The sequence below is a fragment of the Oryza sativa genome, chromosome 3 (assembly GCF_034140825.1).
Source record: "Oryza sativa Japonica Group chromosome 3, ASM3414082v1".
Taxonomy (NCBI): Eukaryota; Viridiplantae; Streptophyta; class Magnoliopsida; order Poales; family Poaceae; genus Oryza; species Oryza sativa.
The window spans coordinates 20012940-20038721 of record NC_089037.1 but is presented as its reverse complement, the minus strand read 5'-3'; the positions used below and the strand labels follow the sequence as shown (position 1 = coordinate 20038721).

General features: G+C 41.7%; 1 protein-coding gene and 1 long non-coding RNA gene across 3 annotated transcripts; both read right to left on the bottom strand.

Moving 5' to 3' along the window:
- Nucleotides 1–5217: 5217 nt before the first annotated feature.
- Nucleotides 5218–13081, bottom strand: LOC136355769 (uncharacterized). Of its 2 annotated transcripts, none has more exons than XM_066308750.1 (11): nucleotides 12865–13081; nucleotides 8331–8711; nucleotides 8168–8251; nucleotides 7941–8075; nucleotides 7566–7847; nucleotides 7322–7454; nucleotides 7067–7229; nucleotides 6868–6996; nucleotides 6592–6786; nucleotides 6153–6275; nucleotides 5218–5559 (listed from the first exon to the last, which is right to left on the bottom strand). In XM_066308750.1, the coding sequence occupies exons 2-11, from the start codon at nucleotides 8599–8601 to the stop codon at nucleotides 5446–5448; spliced, it is 1629 nt and encodes a 542-aa protein (XP_066164847.1). In that variant the 5' UTR covers nucleotides 8602–8711; nucleotides 12865–13081; the 3' UTR covers nucleotides 5218–5445. The 2 variants fall into 2 exon arrangements, with proteins under 2 accessions (XP_066164847.1, XP_066164848.1); XM_066308751.1 differs by having other exon boundaries at nucleotides 8331–8760; nucleotides 12865–13041.
- A 9975-nt stretch (nucleotides 13082–23056) lies between these two features.
- Nucleotides 23057–25540, bottom strand: LOC136355896 (uncharacterized). Its single transcript, XR_010740454.1, has 3 exons — nucleotides 24945–25540; nucleotides 24550–24629; nucleotides 23057–23422 (listed from the first exon to the last, which is right to left on the bottom strand). It is a non-coding gene; the product is annotated as an uncharacterized lncRNA (long non-coding RNA).
- Between the last annotated feature and the right edge of the window lie 242 nt (nucleotides 25541–25782).

Below are 25782 nucleotides of genomic sequence, written 5' to 3'. Positions count from 1 at the left end.
AATGCCGATATCGCCACACGTGGGTGCGATGTAATATACCGAAATCAAAAAGTTCAAAAAGTACCAAAACATGATTTTTTGACATATTGCAGTGTATTGGGCGCGTTCGAGGCAAAAACTCGCTTCGCGACTTGCGCTGCGAACTTTTGTCAATTAATGCCAATATTGCCACTCGTGGGTGCGTTGTTTTTAACCGGAACAAAAAAAGTTCAAAAAGCACCAAAACATGATTTTTCGACTTATTGGAGTGTATTCGGCGCGTTCGTGGCAAAAACTCACTTCGCGACTCGCGCCGCGAACTTTTGTCTATTAATGCCGTTATTCGTAATCGTGGGTGCGTTGTTTTTAACCGGACCGAAAAAGTTCAAAAAGCACAAAAACATGATTTTTGGACATATTGCAGTGTATTGGGTGCGTTCGTGGCAAAAAACTCACTTCGCGACTTGTGCGGCGAACTTTTGTCAATTAATGCCGTTATTGCCACACGTGGGTGGGATGTAATATACCGGAATCAAAAGGTCCAAAAAGCACCAAAACATGATTTTTGGACATATTTGAGTGTATTGGGTGCGTTCGTGGCAAAAACTCATATCGCAACTCGCACGGTGAACTTTTGTCAATTAATGCCGATATTACCACAGGTGGGTGCGATGTAATATACCGGAATCAAAAAGTACAAAGAGCACCAAAACATGATTTTTGGTCATATTCGTGTGTATTGGGTGCGTTCGTGGCAAAAACACACTTCGCGACTCGCGCAGCGAACTTTTGTCAATTAATGCCGTTATTGCCAATCGTGGGTGCGTTGTTCATAACCGGAACGAAAAAGTTCAAAAAGCACAAAAACATGATTTTTGGACATATTGCAGTGTATTGGGTGCGTTCGTGGCAAAAAACTCACTTCGCGACTCGCGCGGCGAACTTTTGTCAATTAATGCCGATATTGCCACACGTGGGTGCGATGTAATATACCGGAATCAAAAAGTTCAAAAAGCACCAAAACAAGATTTTTGGACATATTTGAGTGTATTGGGTGCGTTCGTGGCAAAAACTAACATCGCAACTCGCACGGCGATCTTTTGTCAATTAATGCCGATATTACCACAGGTGGGTGCGATGTAATATACCGGAATCAAAAAGTTCAAAGAGCACCAAAACATGATTTTTGGACATATTCATATGTATTGGGTGCGTTCGTGGCAAAAACACACTTCGCGACTCGCGCGGCGAACTTTTGTCAATTAATGCCGATATTGCCACTCGTGGGTGCGTTGTTTATAACCGGAACGAAAATGTTAAAAAAGCACCAAAAAATGATATTTTTTGACATATTGGAGTGTATTGGGTGCGTTCATGGCAAAAACTCACTTCGCAACTCGCGCGGTGAACTTTTGTCAATTAATGTCGAGATTGCCACACGTGGGTGGGATGTAATATACCGGAATCAAAAAGTTCAAAAACACCAAAATATGATTTTTGGACATATTAGAGTGTATTGGGTGCGTTCGTGGCAAAAACTTACTTCGCGACTCGCGCTGCGAACTTTTCTCAATTAATGCCGATATTGCCACTCGAGGTTGCGATTTAATATACCGGAATCAAAAATTTAAAAAGCACCAAAACATGATTTCTGGACAGATTAGAGTGTATTGGGTGAGTTCTTGGCAAAAACTCACTTCGCGACTCGCGCTGCGAACTTTTGTCAATTAATGCCGATATTGCAACTCGTGGGTGCGTTGTTTTTAACCGGAACAAAAAAAAGTACAAAACGCGCCAAAACATGATTTTTGGACATATTGGTGTGTATTGGGCGCGTTCGTGGCAAAAACTCACTTCGCGACTCGCGCTGCGAACTTTTGTCAATTAATGCCGATATTGCCACTCGTGGGTGCGTTGTTTTTAACCAGAACAAAAAAGTTCAAAAAGCACCAAAACATGATTTTTGGACATACTGGAGTGTATTGGGCGCGTTCGTGGCAAAAACTCACATCACGACTCAAGCGGCGAACTTTTGTCAATTAATGCCGATATCGCCACACGTGGCTGCAATGTTATATACCAGAATCAAAAAGTTCAAAACATACCAAAACATGAATTCTGGATAGATTATAGAGTGTACTGGGTGCGTTCGAGGCAAAAACTCACTTCGCGACTTGCGCTGCGAAATTTTGTCAATTAATGCGGATATAGCCACTCTTGGGTGCGTTCTTTTTAACCGGAACAAAAAAAGTTCAAAAAGCACCAAAACATGATTTTTGGACATATTGGAGTGTATTGGGCGCGTTCGTGGCAAAAACTCACTTCGCGACTCGCGCGGCGAACTTTTGTCAATTAATGCCGATATTGCTACACGTGGGTGCTATGTAATATACCGGAATCAAAAAGTTCAAAAAGCACCTAAACATGATTTTTGGCCATATTGGAGTATATTGGGTGCGTTGATGGCAAAAACTCACTTCACGACTCGCGGGGCGAACTTTTGTCAATTTATGCCGATATTGCCACTCGTGGGTGCGATGTAATATACCGGAATCAAAAAGTTCAAAAAGCACCAAAACATGATTTTTGCACATATTGGAGTGTATTGGGTGTATTCATGGCAAAAACTCACTTCGCGACTCAAGCGGCGAACTTTTATCAATTAATGCCGATATTGCCACACGTGGGTGGGATGTAATATACCGGAATCAAAAAGTTCAAAAAGCATCAAAACATTATTTTTGGACATATTGGAGTGGATTGGGTGCGTTCTTGGCAAAAACACACCTCGCGACTCGCGCGGCGAACTTTTGTCAATTAATGCGGATATTGCCACTCGTGGGTGCGTTGTTTTTAACCGGAACGAAGAAGTTCAAAAAACACCAAAACATGATTTTTGGACATATTGGAGTGTATTGGGTGCGTTTGTGGCAAAAACTCACTTCGTGACTCGGGCGGCGAACTTTTGTCAATTAATGCCGATATCGCCACACGTTGGCGCGACGTAATATACCGGAATCAAAAAGTTCAAAAAGCAAAAAAAACATGATTTTTGGACATATTGGAGTGTATTGGGTGCGCTCGTGGCAAAAACTCACTTCGCGACTCGCGGGGCGAACTTTTGTCAATTAATGCCAATACTGCCACACGTGGGTGGGATGTAATATACTGGAATCAAAAAGTTCAAAAAGCACCAAAACATGATTTTTGGACATATTGGAGTGTATTGGGTGCGTTCGTGGCAAAAACTCATTTCGCGAGTCGCGCTGCGAACATTTGTCAATTAATGCCAATACTGCCACACGTCGGTGCGATGTAATATACCGTAATCAAAAAGTTCAAAAAGCACCAAAACATGATTTTTGGACATATGGGAGTGTATTGGGTGCGTTCGTAGCAAAAACTCACTTCGCGACTCGTGCGGCGAACTTTTGTCAATTAATGCCGGTATCGCCACACGTTGGAGGGATGTAATATACCGGAATCAAAAAGTTCAAAAAGCACCAAAACATGATTTCTGGACATATTGGAGTGTATTGGGTGCGTTCGTGGCAAAAACTCATTTCGCGACTCGCGGGGCGAACTTTTGTCAATTAATGCCGATACTGCCACACGTGGGTGGGATGTAATATACTGGAATCAAAAAGTTCAAAAAGCACCAAAACATGATTTTTGGACATATTGGAGTGTATTGGGTGCGTTCGGGGCAAAACCTCACTTCGCGACTCGAGCGGCGAATTTTTGTCAATTAATGCCGATATCGCCACACGTGGGTGGGATGTAATATACCGGAATCAAAAACTTCAAAAAGCACCAAAACATGATTTTTGGACATATTGGAGTGTATTGGGTGTGTTCGTGGCAAAAACTCATTTCGCGAGTCGCGCTGCGAACATTTGTCAATTAATGCCAATATTACCACACGTGGGTGCGATGTAATATACCGGAATCAAAAAGTTTAAAAAGCACCAAAACATGATTTTTGAACATATGGGAGTGTATTGGGTGCGTTCGTAGCAAAAACTCACTTCGCGACTCGCGCGGCGAACTTTTGTCAATTAATGCCGATATTGCCACACGTGGGTGCGATGTAATATACCGGAATCAAAAAGTTCAAAAAGCACCTAAACAGTATTTTTGGACATATTGGAGTGTATTGGGTGCGTTTGTGGCAAAAACTCACTTCGTGACTCGCGCGGCGAACTTTTGTCAATTAATGCCGGTATCGCCACACGTTGGAGGGATGTAATATATCGGAATCAAAAAGTTCAAAAAGCAGCAAAACATGATTTTTGGACATATTGGAGTGTATTGGGTGCGTTCGTGGCAAAAACTCACTTCGCGACTCGGGCGGCGAACTTTTGTCAATTAATGCCGATATCGCCACACGTGGGTGGGATGTAATATAGCGGAATCAAAAAGTTCAAAAAGCACCAAAACATGATTTTTGGACATATTGGAGTGTATTGGGTGCGTTCGTGGCAAAAACTCATTTCGCGACTCGCGCTGCGAACATTTGTCAATTAGTATCGATACTGCCACACGTGGGTGGGATGTAATATACTGGAATCAAAAAGTTCAAAAAGCACCAAAACATGATTTTTGGACATATTGGAGTGTATTGGGTGCGTTCGGGGCAAAACCTCACTGCGCGACTCGAGCGGCGAACTTTTGTCAATTAATGCCGATATCGCCACACGTGGGTTTGATGTAATATACCGGAATCAAAAACTTCAAAAAGCACCAAAACATGATTTTTGGACATATAGGAGTGTATTGGTTGCGTTCGTGGCAAAAACTCATTTCGCGAGTCGCGCTGCGAACATTTGTCAATTAATGCCAATATTACCACACGTGGGTGCGGTTGGAGTTCTGAAGAATAAGCAGATGGATGGTCTAGCCGACATGCGCGCTGCAAGCAAGCAGCAATGACTAAACTTTAATCTAACAAAACCCGAGAAACACTGAAGGGGTACCTAAGAACACGGCGAGGAGAACGGCACGAGGGGAGATGATTGAGCTGTTGCGATTGACTACTTCCTCTACATCGACACGCGCGACGTCCCCGACTTTTCTTCGGCTTCTTAGCGCTTACTTCCGCTGCACAACGCATCGAGTGGTAATGATATATGATCTAATACTTGCGTGGTTCCTGGTTTACGCGGTAGAAAAATTTTGATTTATGCTATCGTAGCCTACGCGTATAGAAGATAGCATGAGATAATAAAAGACAAGCAATTCTATATCATTTCTGACTTTTGTATTCATTATTATAACTACATGAAAATTTCCTGCTTAGAAGCAGGTAACATAGTGAATTTTTTTTTGTCAGAAATGAATAGGTTGGGTACATAAGTCATCGATTCATATTTTTGTCTTTGTGCGTCTTTCTTTTCGTGTTCTCAAAAGGGTCTAGGCCTCTAGCCTTCCAACAGCTTACACATGCAACTGCTACAATCGAATGTGTCACTTGTCATCCAATGTGACGATAGTTGGAATTTGCCCATGGTTAATGAAATCAATCTTGTTCAGCCTAACGCAGCAGAGGACCTGCTCAGGGAGTTCATCTTGCTTCTGGGCCTGCATCATGATAAAATGAATTAAATAATTAAAATAGCTCTGAAATTTTATTAACACCCTCAGTTGACTGCTAGTTTATTTTCATGAGTGTTTTTAATGGAATAGTTTAACATGAAAAAAAATGATATCTGGTTGTACTAGTGAGAGTGAAAATAGTATCGGTCGGTACTGAGTAATTACTGGGACTGATGATAGGATTTGAACTGTATGTAATCTTCATCTATGTTTCATGTATATATTTCTAGTTCATTTTCCAATAATAATAATAATAATAATAATAATAATAATAATAATTATTATTATTATTATTATTATTATTATTATTATTATTATCACTACTGCTGCTACTACCATTACAATTTTAATTGAGCTCCAAAAATATTCAGGCTATAACCCTGTTTTTTGAGAACAGAAGAGGTTTTCCTCCTCATAGTCTACTTCGTGTTTGCAGCATTTAGTGAAATGGAATTTGTGTCTCCCTCAGGTTAATATTAATGAAAACAAATAAGTATATCAATCTCAATGCATATAAATAGCAGAAAAGAAAAGAACACTAACTGCATTAATGTTGGAAACTTGGAAGGAAAATTTACCTGAATTGTCAAACCCAGGTCAAGGATTCCATTATTCAGGCGTTCTCGGAATGATTCCAATCCCTTCCTTGCAATATAGCTGAATCGGTGTATATCAAGGTCTACCTCAAAATAGTTCTCTCCCTGCAACAGATAAAACATTAACCTTTTGCAGTATACTGAATTGTTATGTACTAAATTTTATGAAATGTTTCTTGAACACACTTAAATGATCTTTTAAATGTCCTCTTTTACTATTTAATTATTGAATGAAAAATAAATGATCTTCCTTGTCTGAAACAAGAAAGACATGATCTCAAGATTTCTGGATTCATTATATCCTGTACACTACGTTATGCTAGCAACTACTGCTGTGCAATTTTCTTTTTGTCATGGTTAAAATAAAATTTATGGTCCACTTTCGAAAATCAAACTGACTTGGCGTGTATTACTTATGCACCTCAAAGAAATTATGTTGGGGTCGTGAGAGGACTGGCTTCTCATTATATGCTTGGACAAGCTTCCTCTCTGTGGAACTCAATTGAAGATCCTCTGGGTTAACCAGTCCAGCCATGATCTTTAACCGGTCTCTATAAAGGATTGTTGATTCTGATGCGAACCCTTTAACCTTCTCACTTTCATTCTCAATAAATCTCTGCCGTCAGATACATTCTATTAGTTCATAGAAACAAATTCAACCTGAACAATAGTAAGATTCTGAATCTGAAACTCTAACCATAATGGACTCCTTGAAATGCTCTGAAACCTCCTTGTCGAAGTACTCTGAGATTTTGAAGTACAAGACAAGGCTCAATCCTTCTCCATTACTGTCGCCGAGGAACATAGCAGCAGGATAGGTGGGCATCTGTGCTTGAATATCAGGACATGACATATTCAGCAAAAAGTTTACCCAGATTTTTTTTTCAGGGACCTACCTGGATGTTAACAATTAAAAGTGAAGGGAGCTTGTCATGTGGTTTGACTTGTGGAAGCTCAATGTGCTGAGCAATGTGTTGAACCTTCTTGTGGCTGGCAAACAAGTCCACACCTATAGGATAATAAGCAGCATAGTTTGGAGCAGCACATTTCTTCTTGTCTCTGAAAGTATTGAAATAGTAGGTCAAGGTATATCAATTGCATGTTTACACTCCTTGTTTAACATATTGTTCCTGGATTTCTAGCATACATACTTGAGGAAGGTTTCACTCCTGAGCTTGAAGAGGGATGGATCAATCCGTGACCAACATCCTGATGTGGGCTTTTCTCCCCTATACAGAATTGTTGTCCCTCCCTTGGGGCGGACCACATATTTCTCTGATTCGCCTATACATTGAAACGAAGAATAACGTTAGCTGGATGTGAAAGGGTGTCAAGCTAGGGCGGGCAAACATGATTTTTTTTTTTTGACCGGAGGCAAACATGAATTTCGCATACCCAGTTCGCTGTCATCTTCATAGTCATCACATGATGTTCTCTTGTATGATAGTCTAATGACTGTTGACTTCTTTTTTGCTGGACTTCCACAGGTCAGCTGCTGCATTTTGTCATTGAAGCTGAAAGAATGCAACAGCTTGCGTATGCGAGATGGGGTGCTGCTCTCTTTGCTCTTCTCATCAGCATCATTTGCCTCCTTCAAACCCTTAAAGCTAAAGGAGCTTGGTAGGCACCTGGTTGCGCACATTGCCATGCTTTGGCTCCTACGGTCAGGATCATTACCTTTCAATGTGAGAATGTCAGAGAAAATTTAGAGGTTTGTTTGTTGGTAGTATTTCAATGATCGGTATTCCTTTGAGGTGAAATTGCTCTTACTATTGTCTCTTTTCAGATACTGTTCTACAGATAATGTCATGGGCACCCCACGGCATAAGTCTCCGATGCGAGAGAGTGCGTCAGCAAAACGGGAAGCGTTCTCACTCTTCATTTGGTTATCATCATCAGGCCAATCTACAGTACATCTTTAATCTTCAGTCTTGCAGCTTCCTGGAACATGCATCTATTTTCACAGTGAACATTTTGAGTATGTATGCAAATCTCACCTCCATTGACACTCTTAAATTCATCGTCGGAGTCGTCCTCGAGAATACTGACGGAGTCAAACCAGGCATCTTCTTTGCAGCAACCTACATAGGTACGTATGATCGATCAAATTAGGTCGATTCATCTACTCCTACAGATCAGCTTCAGTTAGTAGAGTAGTACCATTGGAATCCCTCTGGCTGTGGTGCCACTGCATCTGTGTGAGGTGGAATGTTTTGGAATGCTCTGATTTTCCATGGTTTGATGATGTCTCAAAATGGACAACCTCACTCATTGAGAAGTCAGTCATGTGTCCTCTTGAATCGTTCAACCGTGACTTGGGCGCCTCTGGCATGATGGATCGGGAATTAGTACGAGCTCTTCTTCCTTTCCTGGTATAGTGCCTTGCTGGTGGTCTCTGCTCAATGACAGACTTGGAAGCACAGGAACCCATGGTAGTGACAACTCGTGTTTGTATCTAGCTTCTGGGAAGTATGATATACTTCAAGATAATTATCCTTCACTAAGACTTGATACAGTATTGAAGTAACCACAAAGATTAATCTGCAAGGAAAAAAACACATACACATGCATATGTTTTCGGAGGGAGTACCTAAAAATATTGGGTGCAGTAACATTATTTATGTGACACCAAAGAAGCAAACTGAGGGAAATGTACCAAGAGACTGGAATGCAGAATAACGGAAACTCGGTGAAATACATCCAAGAAAGCAAACAGCGCCAAGAATGGCATGAAACTGCAAGAGGGGGAGGGGAGGGTGATGGAGAAGAAGGCAGCTATATATGCTGATATGTAATGATGTGGGTTCATGATCAAGGGACAAGTTTGGAGAGCATGTGCTTGTTGGTAGTAAGGCATTCTGCATTATAAGCATTATCATGAACTGTAGCATATAAAAATATATATTCTTTCACGTAGAGTTATATTTTGCAGCCTTAGAGACCCCTTTGAACTTCAGAGAAGGTTCTTGCTTGGTTTGCCTAATGAAGATCTTCCAGTTGAAGAAAAATATTGTTAATCAGGTATGTCTTGGACTGTGGGTAGGGGAATGATGTTTTGTACTGCATATAGCTGCATCATATGCTGGAGGCTGCACATATGGATGCCGTGCTCCTGCTCCCCAGGGGGAGGTTATGGCATATAGCTGCATCATATGCTGGAGGTTGCAGTGTCAATGAGAAGCAAATCTCAGAGAAGCATCCGTGGCACAACCAGGGATGAGCTGGGAAGGATCGTTAGGTGAACAAACAATGTGCAAACGATTAAGGGGTCAATCATGGGGTTTTGAGTTTTTGAATAAGCCTAGCCGGCCTATATTTTTTCAACAGGTTCCCACTTCTGTACTTAACAGATAGTGATAATTTTACTACTATGTTACACACATTCCTGAATTGCATATGTAGTTTATATGCTGCTGGAAATTAAACGAAAGCTGGAATTAGAAAAACTATAGAAATGGTTTGGATTTTCCATCTTTAATGCCTTGTTATTAGAGTAAGCAGACTGTAAGTAAAAAAATTGATGTAGGAAGAGAAATCTGATTTTTGATATATCAAAAGAACGCTTTTAATTTAGAGCATGCTACGTGGTTCATATATACATGAACGTATGCAGTAGTCTGAAATGGACGTGATCGAGTAAATGTTTTTCTCTTCGTCTTTTGGCGTTTGTTATTCGTAGCAATGATCGTGCCATATATTAGTATGTATATTCTTTTAAATTATCTCAATGGTGATGGTGAGTGGTGAATTAGCTACCACCCACAATCAGTGTCAAGTGAGTCCTCCAAACAATGAGGTAAATGGACTTTTGTTCCTTCCCAACATCAAACCATCAAACAGGGATTTTTTTAAAAGTATGGTGAAAATAACGACAAATAATATGACCCTAAGATTTTACAATGAGAATATATTTATTTTAATTTTTGAGGCTTTAGAGTGTGCGGTGTGGTTCTCTTATTTAATTTCCGTTGTAACACACGAGCATTTAGCTAGTGCATTATAATGTGGTGTCTTACATCGTCAAGCTAGACTGAGAAGTGGAGACAATAGAAGAATTGAAATGAATTGTTGCAACAGACCATGTTCGGCTTGTGAAAGATCGGTTTTGTCAACTTGGGCAAAACTACGTGCATGTTATGACATGTAAGGATCAATGTGAAACAGATTATTTCCTGTCTCAAATATAGCAACTTCTAGTTTTTAATATTTATCATAAAACATAGGAATTTCTCCACCTATATTTTTTTATCAACCAATCATAACATTCACCATTCACCAATTTCATTTTGTCAACCAATTATAATTTTCCGTGTTTGATTTTATCCACTCCATATGTCTAACCCCCAAGACGAAGCTACCGGGGGTCCCAGAATGAACAACCCCCCCCCTCTCCCCCCTCCCCACGCCGGCGGTCTCCCCACACACGGTTAGATCGTAATTATTAACACAGGTGAATTGACAAAGTGCACAGAACATTCTGCATTGAGATGGCTTTTTGATGTTTCCTGCGTCCTCTAGGTCTGAAGATCGATACCTTGCAATCGCCTTCTTCTTCTTTTTCTTTAACTCCAATGGATTTCAATTTTTTTTTCTTTAGCCCAATTGGGTTTTCTTAACTTTGTTGGACTCCATTGTATTTGGAGGTGTTTGGATATAAGATTTTTTGGAAGCTAATTAGATTTCTAGTATTTCTAATTCTATAAATCCGTGGATCTAGATCTATAATTATATTGATAATATTTTGATAAATCATTTTATTTTTATTTTAGATAAAATATCAAATATCAAACCACAAATAGTTTAACATATGAACTCTAAGATCTGGATACATGTCAAACAAGGTCTAAGTATCCCATGTAATAATTTCTCTTTTGACCATTGCACTCCATTGTATCGTCAATTTAATGACATATTAACTGTCACATGTAATATTTTTTCTGATAAAATTGCTCTCGTAAACTGAAAACCTTCTCTATTAGATCTTCAAATGGATACTGAAGTAACATGTAATATTTTTTATGATGAAATAAGTTTCACAAAATGAAGGTCTCTAGCTGCGGCGTCTCCAAACTCTGAACACGCCGTGTGACTAATAATCTATACAGAAATCTCGGCAACCCCAATATTTAAATCATGGCTTCGTCCGTGTTAACCCTAAACTTTTTTAGGGATGGTGGTTGTGTCGTTAAGCTCTTATTGGAGTTATTAAACATAATCAGCGGCCTTGGTTTTGCCGCAAGTAACGAACGCAGATCATCATATGTTACTATTTAATTTGTTGTTTGCACATGTATTGCATATAAGTTCTCCCTCTTTCAAAAAATGTAAGTCCTATTTCTTTTTCACCAAGACCAAACAAGCAATTAATTCATTCACCATGTGACAAAATCAATGCACATGCAACCAATAAGCATTAAAATAGCTTCTTGGGTTCCTATCAATAATTTAATTTAGCATATAATAACTACAAATAGGACTTAGATTTTTGAAAAAACTAAAGAATGAAATAGGTCTCACACTTTTGGAAGGAGGGAGTATGACTTACTACGAGTTATGACATCACGAGTTATGACTTCAGATACGTCAGTATAGGTGGGCTCACACCGACAAATTTCGATCCCATTAGCTTTTCATTTCAACCCATTTTGACTTAAGAGTATGTTGTTTATCACCTCTTTTCAACTCCTACTCATTTGTTTTCCGTGCGCACACTTCCTAAACTATTAAACGGTGTATTTTTTTGAAAAAAAAATATAAGAGAGTTGATTTAAAAAATCATATTAACTCATTCTTCAAATTTATGTTAGATAATGATTAATTAACCATCACTAATGAATCGCTATGTTTTACGTGTAGGGAGGTGAAGTTCCCAAACACCACCTCCGAACTCGAAATAAAGATGATAACTGGTTTATCATTTTCTTCCTTGTCTTTTTGGATGCTTTTGGTTTGGGGAGTTTATCAGCTGAAGTGATTTGGAGTTTAGGAATTAGGCTATTTGCTTTGTTTAGTTAGAAGACAATGGAGATTTTTAATTAGGATGGAGAATGGATGAAAGAACTTACTGCTTTTTCTAGGCTCTAGGCTAATAAATCAACGGCTAAGATCGTTTCTACTGGTAGTATCATACTGTTAGTAGAAAGGACCGGAGAATCACTCTAGCCTCTAGGTAGGGCTTCAGAGTTGAAAAGATTTCCTACATTATGGCTTGGACAAATCTTAGCTATCTATTTTTATTTAAAATCTAGTCTCTGTCTATATTTACTACTAATTCGAACCATCTTTACCCAACAAGATATTAGGACTAAAAATCCAATTCACATACTAATTTTACAATAAATTCCCTCGTGTAAACTCCTAATGCTCTTCCCAAACACCCCAGAATTTATCGAAAGTTATAGATGCTTAAAATCTATTGAAGCAAAAGATAGTAATTCAGATTACAGCAAATCATTTTTCTAACTTCAAGACGAAATACCCCACGGTGTTTCCCACAATGAAAGAAAAAAAACACTATATGTAATATATTCAAGTTTCATATAGGCATAACATAACAGTTATATACTATCTCCCTTGACGTGTGATACAGACCTTATTGAACACAGCAATGGAGCATGCATGAAATCCAGAATATAGTGTCTCAAAGATGTTAATGAATTGGAAGAAGTTAATCAGAGAAGCTAGGGGAAAGAACCTCTGCAACTACGAGCAATGAAAGTCGATATGCGTGCTTGCATGCATATGTATCCCCCTCCCACGGATGAACGACGACGGCGGCGGAGGGCGGCGGTGTGGGGGTTTACCGTCGCCTCTGCCGTACGCCGTTCGACGTCAAACCGCCGGCGACGTTGTTAGGAGAGGTTGAGTGGTAAAGAGAGACCGTAGACACCAACGAGAAATGTTCCGTTATTTAGCACTGGTATTGCCCATATATAGTAGTTTTCTTTGTTTGCATCAATGCTTGCATGTTGGAGGAGAGAAACAAGGCGGGGAAGATGGCGGCAAGAATAAACCAACAGCTAGATATACACCTCATTTACGTGGTTGCCATTTATTAACAACAAAATTTGGTAAGATATGCTTGGAGTCGAAGATAAACACCTAGGCAGATTTGGAGCAGATACAATCTTTCCAGAAACAGGGTGCGTGTCAGCTGGATATTATATCGGCTGAGTCTGATTCGGACACAGTTGGCCAGTACAAGAATAATTGGTTTCAGATTATAATTTCGATATTTTGCTATACATGGATAGAGTCCATTACAGACAGTTGTATCTATTAATTAGGAATATTAGTATCGATTTATTAGAGAATTGGCAAGAGTCCGCCTTAAGGACTTGTTCATATGTGTTTGTAACTTAGGAAAGTTTGACTCGTATCTGATATGGACAAGTTTGTACTATGGGTATAAATATATGCCCAGAACCGTGTAAGAAAAATAACAACCGTTTAATACACTCTTGGTGCATCGCCGCCTTTTTCTCTTAGTTCTTTTCGACGAGTTCTTGCTAAAAGTTAAGGCATCGGTTTCGACCTCCTGACAAGAGGTAATGCTTGTCACGGTGGTTTGCATTATCGAGATTACTATATCGCTTTAGATATGTTAATCTTGCTAATATAATCACTGTTCATCAGATATGTTATTCAATTTATATCAATGGTCTAATTTATCTGTATCGGCGAGATCTTCTCTAGGGTTTTGCCGGTATCGACTAAATTATTTATGTTGGTTAGATTAATAATGGTATCTACCACCCTGAAAATCAGTCAAGAGCTTGATTGTCAATATATATTGTTTCTTTTCATACTTAATGTTGCATCAGTTATGTCTGATCTATTAAGTCGTGATTTGAATCTCTAGCTCTAGCTTGTTTTTTGATTGCCAATAATGGTAGAATCGGGGTTTCAGGCGATCTTACCTGATATAGATGTTTTATTATGTTTAGTTAATCTAATCAAGCTTTTCATGCTATATCTGCCCTTTATGTATATAAGATAAATATATTTGATTTATATTGAGTATATTTATCTAGATTACATATATAAAGTTTTATTAGAGTATTAGCTAATACATTATCTTTTGACCTAGGCATTGTCCATTTAGCTATGATATAAACACATCTAATCCCTGAGTTTGTCAATCTGATTTATATACAATCCATACTGTCGCAGTTAGGTCCAATCTATACCATTTGTCTATAATTTAGAGAAGATTGACTTAGAGATTATATGATTGTTTGCCTCTACAACTATTAGAGATTATATGACTGTTGGTATTTCTTAACGGCATTACTAGAAATATTCATTCCTAGCAATGGCGCAAAAATAGTCATGGTATATTTATGGTTACAAAAGTAATCCGCAAGCGCATGGATATACCATTGTAGCATTTCACCCGGAAGTATTCCAAGGTATCGTATTTAATCCTAAGGGAAGATGTGAAAGAGAGAACCATGCTAATAATTATATACATATATAATACTTTCTTTCATCAAAGTCTAAGCAGGGGTTAATTCAGTATAAGGGTAGAATGACAAAGCAAAGCTTTTAGATTTATCCTAATAAATAATTCTAAACTAAGTGGAAGAAGAGATAGAAAGTAATCAATTCCTATACTTCTAATATACACTCAACCTTTAGTTTACATTTGCTAGTATACAATCATGTATCCAATACCCCCTAACAGTGCCCTCCTAGTGTTTCGAGAGACCACCCCTGGTTGCCAAGTTCTTACGACAACCTGTCGTGCCTATCCAACCGGGGCTAAATACGGAGGAGTACCCTACCAAGGAATTTGTCTTAGGAATATATACTAGCGTAGAGGAATACCTGTACTAAGCTGTCACCATCAGCGGCCCACCTCTATTGTCCTGCAGCATATATGCCCAGATAGTGATATTTAGTAAACTAAGCACCATGCTTACATTAATAAATACTACTCTACACCTCTGCAGATGATATAGAGCAACCGATAACTCGGATACTAAACCCACACCATTGCACCTCTCTGGTAGGCTACCCTGTCACACCCAGAAATTCGCTACCCGAATTTCAAGCAGAATGTGTATTAAAATATTTGTCCAGGACCATCTAGAATACACAAACAACAATTGATAAACAGATCCACATCTTACAAAAATAATAAATAATTCTTACAAACTCAGCGGAAAAGCAAATAAACTAGACTTTTATCTTCATGACCAAAAGCATAGCTTCCTCCATAAACCACGTGCATCCTCAACGTCCGGAACAAGCTCAATCCTCATAGAACTCACCATCTGAACCAATCTCTACCTCTGGGGTGGGGAAAAATAAAGCAAGACTGAGTACCAACCACCGTACTCAACAAGTCATACCAACGGGAAGGCATGATGCATGATATTCACAAAGGAATGGTTCATTAGATATTTGTAATAAAAGCAGCATTTATAAATCATATTTTGAATAAGTAAACCAGTATATATAGTTAAGCAGTATTAAATCATCATTGTCCAACGCTAAAACCACGTTGCAACAGGCCCAATCAAACCACCTGAACTACACTAGTTCAATAAGTCGTATTGTTAAAAGTGAGACTAATCACGGTGAGCTGGTTGACCGCCCAATAACCGCAGGCACGGCTATTCGAATAGTTTTAACTCTGATCAGAAGTGTACAACTTTACCCACAAGACACGATTCCATACATGTTACCATGCCCCGAAGTTCCACCACGATACTACAAAAGGGGAAATCGCGACAAAACCCTTCATATAACTCTCCCTAACCAAACATACCCACCTCAGGTTTCACCCCCTCCTTGTGCCAAGTCGGGCAGTCCCCTCTTGTGCCTAGGTAAATCCAGAAACAACAGAGATCAATATCTAGATTCTAACTGCACCATCGCCTCTACCCTTGCCACGGTATGTCAGCTAGGTTAAATTATACTCTAGATTTAGCCTGGAGCCCACGTTGGCCTGTGGTAAGTACGATTATATCTTCCAGGCATTCCCGAGAACCGGTCCTTAATTGTCATGGGCACAACTTCCAAAACCATGCACCCACAACCCACCATCAAAAGCCACAGTTCGAATCTTTGATCATATTGAAACCTATAGAGAACCACTTAGTTATTTTCTGCATTGAGTATTTATAAAATTATTTTGCGTATGAATTATTTTTTAATAAACTTGTTAGTTTAGTTATTACCCATTATTACATTGTTATTATTGGCCAAATCCATGGATTGCTATATCACGCCCTTTGATAACCTAGGTGTAGATTTAAATACTTCACAATAATATTATTCTAGTGGATAAGACCACCAAATATCTATAGTCATATATTTGGTTTACCCGTCATCACATGGTGATGTGTCGGGTGATATAAAATGTGTTATTTGATATGAGTCACTCGCCTGGAGTGATATGGAAGATTAATTCCCGGGTGAAGATGGATATTGTGGTTTGTGAGGCCGTGCATGTTGTTATAATTTTTTTGTGGAAAGTGTATATTTACACTTGAAGTATGCACGGGCCTGTGCTAGTTTTGGTGGCTTCCCCCGATATAAGGACTACCCTCTTATGCCATGTAAAATGATGTAATTTGCGCCCATCCATAGGACTGAGTAATCAGGCTTAGCCTAGTACATTGTCCCACTATATGAAAGACTGTAGGGTGGCTCTATGAGCAGGTTTGGGGTGGACATGTGGAAGGGGCTTCGCCCAGGTTGACATGATCCACAACGGTGGAACCCGTGAAAGCAGCAACCATCTAGCCTTGCTTAGGCCCAGCAAGTGCCCGACTGCTAGGACGGATCAATATCCCGCTGGGCAGTAACTAGTAGTAAGTGGGACTCTCGGACGGCTATGTTGTCCTCAGCCTTGCAAACTGTTGACATCATCTGGGTAAAGCTGGGCAGTCTCTACAGAGATGAGTAGACCGAAAGGCATTCTAAGATGGCAGAAGGTACCGAAGGGCGTGATGAAGGCTGTCTTGGGGATATCTGCCGGGTTCATGTGAATTTGGTGATATCCAGAGTATGCATCCAAGAAGCTCATGAGTTCGCATCCGGCAGTCGAATCGACTAGCTGATCGATCCGAGGCAACGGGAAATCGTCCTTCGGGCAAATCTTGTTGAGGTCCGTGAAGTCGACACACATTCGCCACTTGTCGTTCGACTTCTTCACCAGCAATGGGTTTGCTATCCACTCTGGGTAGTCGATCTCTTGTATCACCCCTGCTTTTAGCAGCTTGTTCACCTCTGCTTTCACCGCCTCTTGGCGATCTGCCGACATTTTCCTCAACTTTTGCTTCTTCGGCTTTGCGTCAGTCTTAACTGCGAGATGGTGCATGATGAGATCTGGCGAAACACCCCCCCCACTTCATTTGGTCCCCAAGCGAAGATATCAATGTTCTTCTTGAGCACGACCAGGATGGTATTCACTTCTTGCTCGCTTAGATCTTCACCGAGCGATATGATTTTCGTGGGGTCTAAATCATCTATCTGCAGTTGGACAACCTTGCCGTGGGGGCGGGTTTCGGTATTGGCTTTGCTTTTTCTTGCCCTTCGACTTCTAAGGTATGGACTTCCCTGTCGAAAGGGGACCACTGTGGCAGCCGAAGGCTGGGAACCCTTGACGACTATCACACCAGCTGGGCCAGGCATCTTGAGCTTGAGGTAGTTGTGATGAGATACTGCTTCGAACTTGGTCAAAGTGCCCCTAGCGAATTTGGCGTTGTAGTTGTACGGGATGTTGACGATGTCGAAGAGTATCTCCTCTTCTCTTCTATTCTCTTTCGTGCCGAAGGCGACTTTGATGAGGGCCTGTTCTAGAACTTGCACTGCTTCGCCTCTGAACCCTCTAAGCGAAGTTGGTACTTGGGATAATGCCGATGGGGTTGTACTTGAAATGTAGTGGGGTTGGTTGAGTTGCTGAAGGAAAGCTTGGAGTTGCGCCTGCAGAGCCGAAGCCCCTTCCGCCATTGTTTGTGGCGCTTGGCCAGGTGGTTGATGTTGTACTTGGGCAGCGACTGGTTGGGCTTGCAGTTGCACGTGAGGGGCCGGATGCGCTGCTGCAGTCGATGGCTGCCCGGCGAAGTACATTGGTGCTTGTGCGGCTTGTGGCGGAAAGGGCTGGGTCGTCACTTGCGGATGGACTTGGGGTGGGACATAACCTGCCGAATACTGAAGGATCGGGGCCGACGTGACCTTGGTCCGTCTCGCTGCCTCGTATGCTTGTTGTTGTTCTTGCATTTGGCGAAGCATGTCTTGGAGTCATGTCATGTTCTGTCGCATGGCTTCCATGTCGGCTTCGGCTTGTGTTTCGGGGTCAGGGCTGACTTGGGCCTGCACAGCGGCGAGCACGGTTGGGGCCGCTGCCGGCTGCGATGGAACGGCTTGGGGCACCACCAGTTGGCTTGTCGAAAGGATCTCTGCCCTGGTCTGGAGTGCCCTTGCCGCCGCAGCCGCCTTCGCCACGTTGGCCGCATTCGGCACTTGCTCAGAGGTGGCAGGGGCCGAAGGCAGTAGTGATGGCGCAGATGCGGAAGCAGATGGTCCTCCTCCATCTTCGGCCACGGGCGCTGAAGGCTCTGCTCCCTCCTCGGCGGCCATGTCCGCTCCGGTGTCGCTTTCCTTTCGCCTTGTAACCTTCTCCTTCACGACCTTCTTCGGTGGCATTCGCTCTCGGTGGTATCGCTCGGAGGTCCCCACGGACGGCGCCAGCTGTTGTCGAAACGACAACCGCATACGTCGAAAGACGTGGTTACTCAACAGTGGTTGGAAAGAAACGAAGTGTATTAATTTTAGAATTTTTTACTTCGGGATCCCCTTATTACATGGCCCTAGGGGACTATTTATAGCCCCATTACAGGTTCTTACTACTAGGGTTTAGGTTATACAGGGGAATTTACATGGTTACCCTAACGAAAGGGACATTTACAGGGGTACATAATGTTATGGAGGCTCATGGGCCCCTGATGGGCCGTCGGGCGACCGCCGGCCCTATAGCCCCTAGGCTTGATGGGCCGGAAAGGCTTCTTCGGCCCTCGCGGGGGCGAACTTGCCATGGCGAAGTCGTCTTCCTTCGGCAAATACTCTTCGCCTTGCACCCTTCGCCTGGGACGCCTCTGGCTCGACAAGGTACTCGCACGACCCCTCGCCTCGCGCTGTTCTTGCTCCATAGTCTTCGCCACGGGTTTCGGCAGATTTGGTCGAAGGGCCTCATGCCATCCGCCAACACTTAACAACCCGAGAGAAAAGTACTGACGATATCAGTTAAATGAGAGTTACGAGATGCATATAATTGAGTTGCCCTTTCGTTACGAGATGCCTGTTCTGGCAGTGAGGGTCTAAGCAAGACATCTTCTACACCTCGTCGTCGTAGTGTGAGATCCAATGTTGAGAACATGGATGGCATCGCTGCGGGGGATGATGACTCACTGCTCAAGGCAATGAAGAGGAAAGCATTGCACAATTTGGATGACAGCTTTTCTGGACGAGAGGTTTCGGCAACGAATTCTAAGCAGCACTCGGCCTCTCATAAAACATCCTCTAGTGAAAGTACTGTTATAAACTCATCCCCTTCTTTACCTTCTTTACATTATGATTTTGTTACTTCCAATCTTAGTTCTTTAGGTGTTTCTTTGGGTAACTCTCATGATGAAATTTATTTCTCGCTTAACGCTTTGAAACATATTGAGGTTGATAGAACTAAAGCAACAAACAAGACTAGTGAGTGTAACCATTCTAAGCACGTTTTTTCGGAAGTGGATCCTTTTACAACTAGTGATGATGAGGGCGACGATGATGTTGCCCTACTCGCTCACTTAGTAAAGGATCTCACGAAGATTGATATGGACGATGTGGACCAAAGTGACAAAATTTGTGACTTGTTGGTATCCACTAGAAAATCCAAATCTTCTTCAAAAAGAAAAGAGCGAAAGGCTTGTTCCCAAAATCCAAAAGCCTCTAAATCTGTTTCCTCATGAAAGGCATTTTTTGGAATAGCAGAGGTCTTGCAGACTTGGCTAAATACCGTTATGTTGCATAAACAGTTAGAGAGAAAAAACTAGACTTTGTTGCGTTAATGGAGACAAGAAAGGGTGAAATGTCAAAGATGAATTTAGATCGCCTCTCTGGGGGTGCTGATTTCATCTGGCATTGTCTCCCACTTAAAGGAAGATCAGGGGGTATACTTCTCGGAATTAATGTAGCTGTTTTGGATATATCTTTAATTGTTGAAGGGGAATTTTTCGTTAAATTTCATCTCAACAATAGGGAGGATAATTTTAAATGGATCTTGATGGCTGTGTACGGTCCGGCCCAAGATGATTTTAAATCTAGTTTCTTGGCGGAGTTCGTTCGTACATGCCAACAAAATCATCTACCTACTCTTATAGGGGGGGACTTCAACATCCTGAGAAGTAGTGTGGAAAAAAACAATGCCCGTTACAACTCTCTTTGGCCTTTTCTCTTCAATGCTGTGATCGATAGCTTTGACTTACGAGAAATCGCTCTTTCGGGTAGGCAATTTACATGGGCAAATTCGCTTCCCATTCCTACTTATGAGAAACTAGACAGGGTCCTCACATCAACGGAATGGGAATCCAAGTACCCCCTGGTTTTGGTTCATGCTCTTGACAGAGGGGTGTCAGACCACACGCCTTTGCTCCTTGACACAGGGGAAGCGGCCTTCACGAGAAACATTAAACAATTTAAATTGGAACTGGGTTGGTTTCTACGTGATGACTTCTATGGTCGTGTTCTCAAGATATGGAACAAACCAGTCAAGGGTCATAATGCGGTCCAAAGATGGAATAACAAGATGAGCGCTTTACGTCGCCATCTTAGAGGTTGGGCTGCTCATACCAGTGGCGTCTTTAAGCAGAAAAAGGCAAATTTGCAAAACACAATTGATTCTCTAGACATCGCAGCAGAGGTACGACTCCTTTCGGATCAAGAAAGAATTCTTCTTGATCAATCGAGGGATTCTTTGGCAAGTCTACTCCGTGAGGAGGAGATTAAATGGTACCAACGCTCGAAAGTCTCGGACGTACTCTTAGGAGATAACAACACAAAATATTTGAACTTGATAGCCAACGGTAAACATAGGAAGAAGAGGATCTTTTTCCTAGACTAGGATGAAGGGAAAATTGAGGGGGTTGAGGCCTTGAAAACTTATATTACGAGTTTTTATAGGAAACTTTTTGGACCACCAGAGGAGAACTCGTTTTCGCTTGATGAGTCCATAATTGGTGATATGGCTCAAGTTTCACAAGCTGAAAATGATTTTCTTACTGCTCCTTTTTCGGAAGAAGAAGTGAAAGAAGCCATCTTTGCAATGGAGCATAATAAAGCTCCTGGACCAGATGGTTTCCCAGCTGAATTTTACCAAAATTTTTGGGATGTTATTAAGCATGACCTGATGAACCTTTTTAATGAATTCCATACTGGTAGCCTCCCAATTTTCGGACTAAATTTTGGGGTACTTACTCTAGTTCCAAAAGTTAAAGAAGCAAATCAAATCCAACAATACAGACCCATATGCTTGTTAAATGTCAGCTATAAAATATTCACTAAGGTGGCTACAAACCGAATTAGCTCGATTGTTGACCATTTAGTGAACCCGACCCAAACAGCTTTCATGTGTGGACGAAACATTTTAGATGGAGTCGTCATCATACATGAAACAATTCATGAACTACATAGGAAGAAGTTGAGTGGGGTGATATTCAAAATTGACTTCGAAAAGGCGTATGACAAGGTTAAATGGCCTTTTCTGCTACAAACTCTGCGTATGAAAGGTTTTTCGCCCAAGTAGAAATCTTGGATTGAACCTTTCATTTCCGGGGGAAGCGTGGCAGTCAAAGTCAATGATGATGTCGGGCCTTTTTTTCAGACTAAAAAGGGCCTTCGGCAAGGAGACCCTCTCTCCCCAATCCTATTCAACTTTATCGCTGATATGCTAGCCACATTGATAAACAGAGCCAAAACACAAGGGCAAATTGATGGAGTCACACCACATTTGATTGATGGGGGACTCTCCATTCTACAATATGCCGATGACACGGTGCTGTTTATGAATCATGACCTTGAAAAAGCTCAGAACATGAAGTCAGTGCTTCTAGCTTTCGAGCAGTTGTCGGGTCTTAAGATCAATTTTCATAAAAGTGAACTGTATTGTTTTGGTGAAGCACTTGATTATAGTGATCAATACAACCAGCTCTTTGGCTGCCAGGTCGGCAACTTCCCATTCCGTTATCTGGGCATTCCAATCCATTATAGGAAGTTGAGAAATGCAGAATGGAAAGAAGTGGTCGAGAGATTTGAGAAGAAATTGAGTAGCTGGAAAGGAAAACTTCTTTCGTTGGGAGGACGGCTTACTTTGATTAACTCAGTACTTAGCAGTCTCCCAATGTATATGATGTCATTTCTTGCAATTCCTAGTGGGGTACTTAAAAAACTTGATCACCTTCGATCTAGGTTTTATTGGCAAGGGGATGGACATAAGAAGAAATACCGACTTGCTAAGTTGGACATTATTTGTCGTCCCAAAGAACAAGGGGGGCTAGGAATTCATGACCTCGAGATAAAGAATAAAGCGTTGATTAGTAAGTGGTTATACAAACTACTTACCACCAATGGAATATGGCAATAACTGCTACGCAATAAATATTTGAGATCACAACCTTTATCTCAAGCCTACTGGAAAGCGGGGGATTCACATTTTTGGGCTAATCTTATGAAGGTCAAACAGGATTTTTTCCGTTTTGGATCCTTCAAGATTAGGGACGGCTCCCAAGTTAGGTTCTGGGAAGACAAATGGTTGGGTAATGCCTCGTTAAGAGAACAGTATTCTTGTCTCTATAACATAGTTAGGCATAAACTGTCAACTATCGTACAGATTTTCCAAACCAATCCCCCGTGCTTTTCATGGCGACGGGATTTAATTGGTGCAAAACTAGCTGCTTGGCATAACCTATTGCCTCGCATAGCTGATTTGGTTCTGGTACAGGAGTGTCACGCCCGGAAATTCACTAGTAATTTCCGAACTTATTTGTGCATAAAATCCTCGTCCAGGAATCAGCCGAGGTACACAAACTGACAATTTAATATACAAATCCATCATAATAATAACGTTACACACTTACAAAAGAAAAGAAAACAGCAGCGGAATTAACGGTCTAGCGATGGCTTCAGCTCCACTCCCACAGGCAGCTCAACTGGGGTATAAGCCAAACGTCTTCTCCTTCTGGATCCTTTTTCTTCAACTGAGGTTGATTGATTATTGCAAGAATGAGCATATGACATACTCAACAAGCCACACAGCAAATATGCAAGTGCACAAGGATACCAAAGGATGGCATAATATAGGCTCATTTGCGAAAGCAGCATTTAGCAAAACATTTAAGAGAAGTAAAACAGTGGAGTAATTAATCAGAAATTTTAATCAACACTGAACAGCACACCCATGCTGCACAGGCCCAACCATCCTGAACAACCATACCCGGCTGTACAGATCTAACTCCAAACCAGGAGCTAAGCTAATTATTACCAGTTATAGCATCCATAATTATCGTGAGAGGTGTGAGACTAATCACGAAAAACATTGCTCAACCCGCCCATAACCGCGGGCACGGCTATTCGAATAGTTTTACTCTGGCCAGAGGTGTACCACTGTACCCACAAGACACAACCCCACATCATGTCACCATGTGCCTCAATACCACCACGGTACCTCGGAAAGGAGTTGTGACAATACCCCTTGCACAACATAATCCATTACAGCGCACCTTTCCTGGATCATAATCACCCCCTCAAAAACCAGAGGCATGGACTCCCCAGCGACCCCCGTGGACTTCTCGCCACTTCTCAGTCTGGCGCACTATAATGAATCACGCTATACAAAAGATAAAGCCGTTGCCCACGCTGGCTTGTGGTTGGCACGGTAAATGTCTCACAACAGTAGCTCGCGAACCGGTCCTTAATTGTCATGAGCACGACTCTCAAAACCATGTGCTCACAACCCACCATTATCAAGTTTTAGTTGGCAAGTAATTAATTAACCAATCACGATTAACCATCGTGAACTATCATTAAGCCATCCTTAAATAATAGTGAGTCATAAGTTATCCCAATAGTGTGCTAATGTTTCTAAGCATGGCTAAGCAATCATAACTAATATCTAGCTGAACCAATATATAAAGCCCAACTAGTCAAGTTATAATAACCCAAGGTATCAAGGAATAAAGTAATCAATGCAAATTGGCCATAACAAAGGAATAAGTTCACACCACCCGGTGACATTCGAAAATAAATGCACAGTTGAAATAAATAGAGAATTTAAATATAGGATCAACATGCTCAAAGGATTGTGTTTAGGATCTGTGTGACTTGCCTTGCAATAATCGGTCTTCAATTAATCTTCTGAACACTCCTGACGCACTCACGAACCTTCGCAACGACGGAAACGACAAGCTAACACGCAAAACGAAGAAAAAGACTAATAAAAACCAAATAAACAGTACATATAAAGTAAACAAACATGTAGATCCTGATTTTAGATGAATTTAGCAACTTGAACCACTCAAAACCGAGTTACAATGATTTAGTTATGAATTTCCGAAGATTTAATCTATTAGAAAAACTGGAAAAGGAGAAGATGATGACGTCATGATGACCTCATCAATGGCCGGACCAAGATGGCGACCTCGCCGGAGATTGGATGGTCGGCTGTGACTTTGGAGGACATGAACACGTAGAGGACGACGAGACGAACCCAACGATACTCACCCTCGAACCAAACGACGAACGACGACGGCCGGCGACGAGGAGGCGACGGCGGCGGCTCGGGTTGCACGGGGCGGCGGAGCTCCGATGACCGGCGACGGAAAAGGAAGGGTGGCCGAGCTTCCCCTCACCACGGCGCACCCAACGGTGGTGACGGCGACCGGCGACGACGATGGAGACGGCGGCGCGGCGGCACCGGAGATGGCCGGCGGTGGCGGTTTGCTTGGCGGCGGTGGCGACGGAGCTACGGAGCACGGAAGAGGACGGGAGAGGGGGCAAACGAAAGAGGAGGACTAGGGGGTCCTATTTATAGCCTTGGATTGAAGAGATCGGACTCCTCCCGCAAGAAATCGATCCGGGAAATCAAAAACTCGGTTTTGGAGATAAACTCGAAAACGAGTTTGATTCGGATAAGATACTCAACGATTTGCTCCGATTTTTGGGGGTAAAGATAGAGGAGGATAAGAGTAATATTTCCCCTCAACAAAATTGGAGAAAAAGAGCAACGGGGAGGCGAGATTTGGAAGGAAGAGGCGGCGGCACTGTGCACGGCACGGCTGGCTCGGGCTCTGCCTGAGTTGGAAGATGAACAATAGCGCAGGGAGGGAAAGTAGACTTTTCCGGCAGAGCTGAGAGGAGAGGACGCGGCTCAGGTTGGGCCGGCGGAAGAGAGAGGAAGGAAAGGAAGGAATGGGCCGAAAATGGCCCAAGCTGAGGAGGAGGATTTTATTACTTTCCCAATTAAAATAATCACTTAAATGATCTTTGAATTGTTAAAAATACTTCCAATGCTCAAATAATTTCAAGAAAAATCATGAAAATACTTGGACACTCAAAGTAC

Coding starts and splice junctions, on each gene's coding strand:
- LOC136355769 (XM_066308750.1), bottom strand. CDS start 8,601: ATGGGTTCCTGTGCTTCCAAGTCTGTCATTGAGCAGAGACCACCAGCA. Junction 8,076..8,167: donor ATTTAAGAGTGTCAATGGAG/GTGAGATTTGCA, acceptor GATGTACTGTAG/ATTGGCCTGATGATGATAAC. Junction 7,848..7,940: donor GTATCTGAAAAGAGACAATA/GTAAGAGCAATT, acceptor TCACATTGAAAG/GTAATGATCCTGACCGTAGG.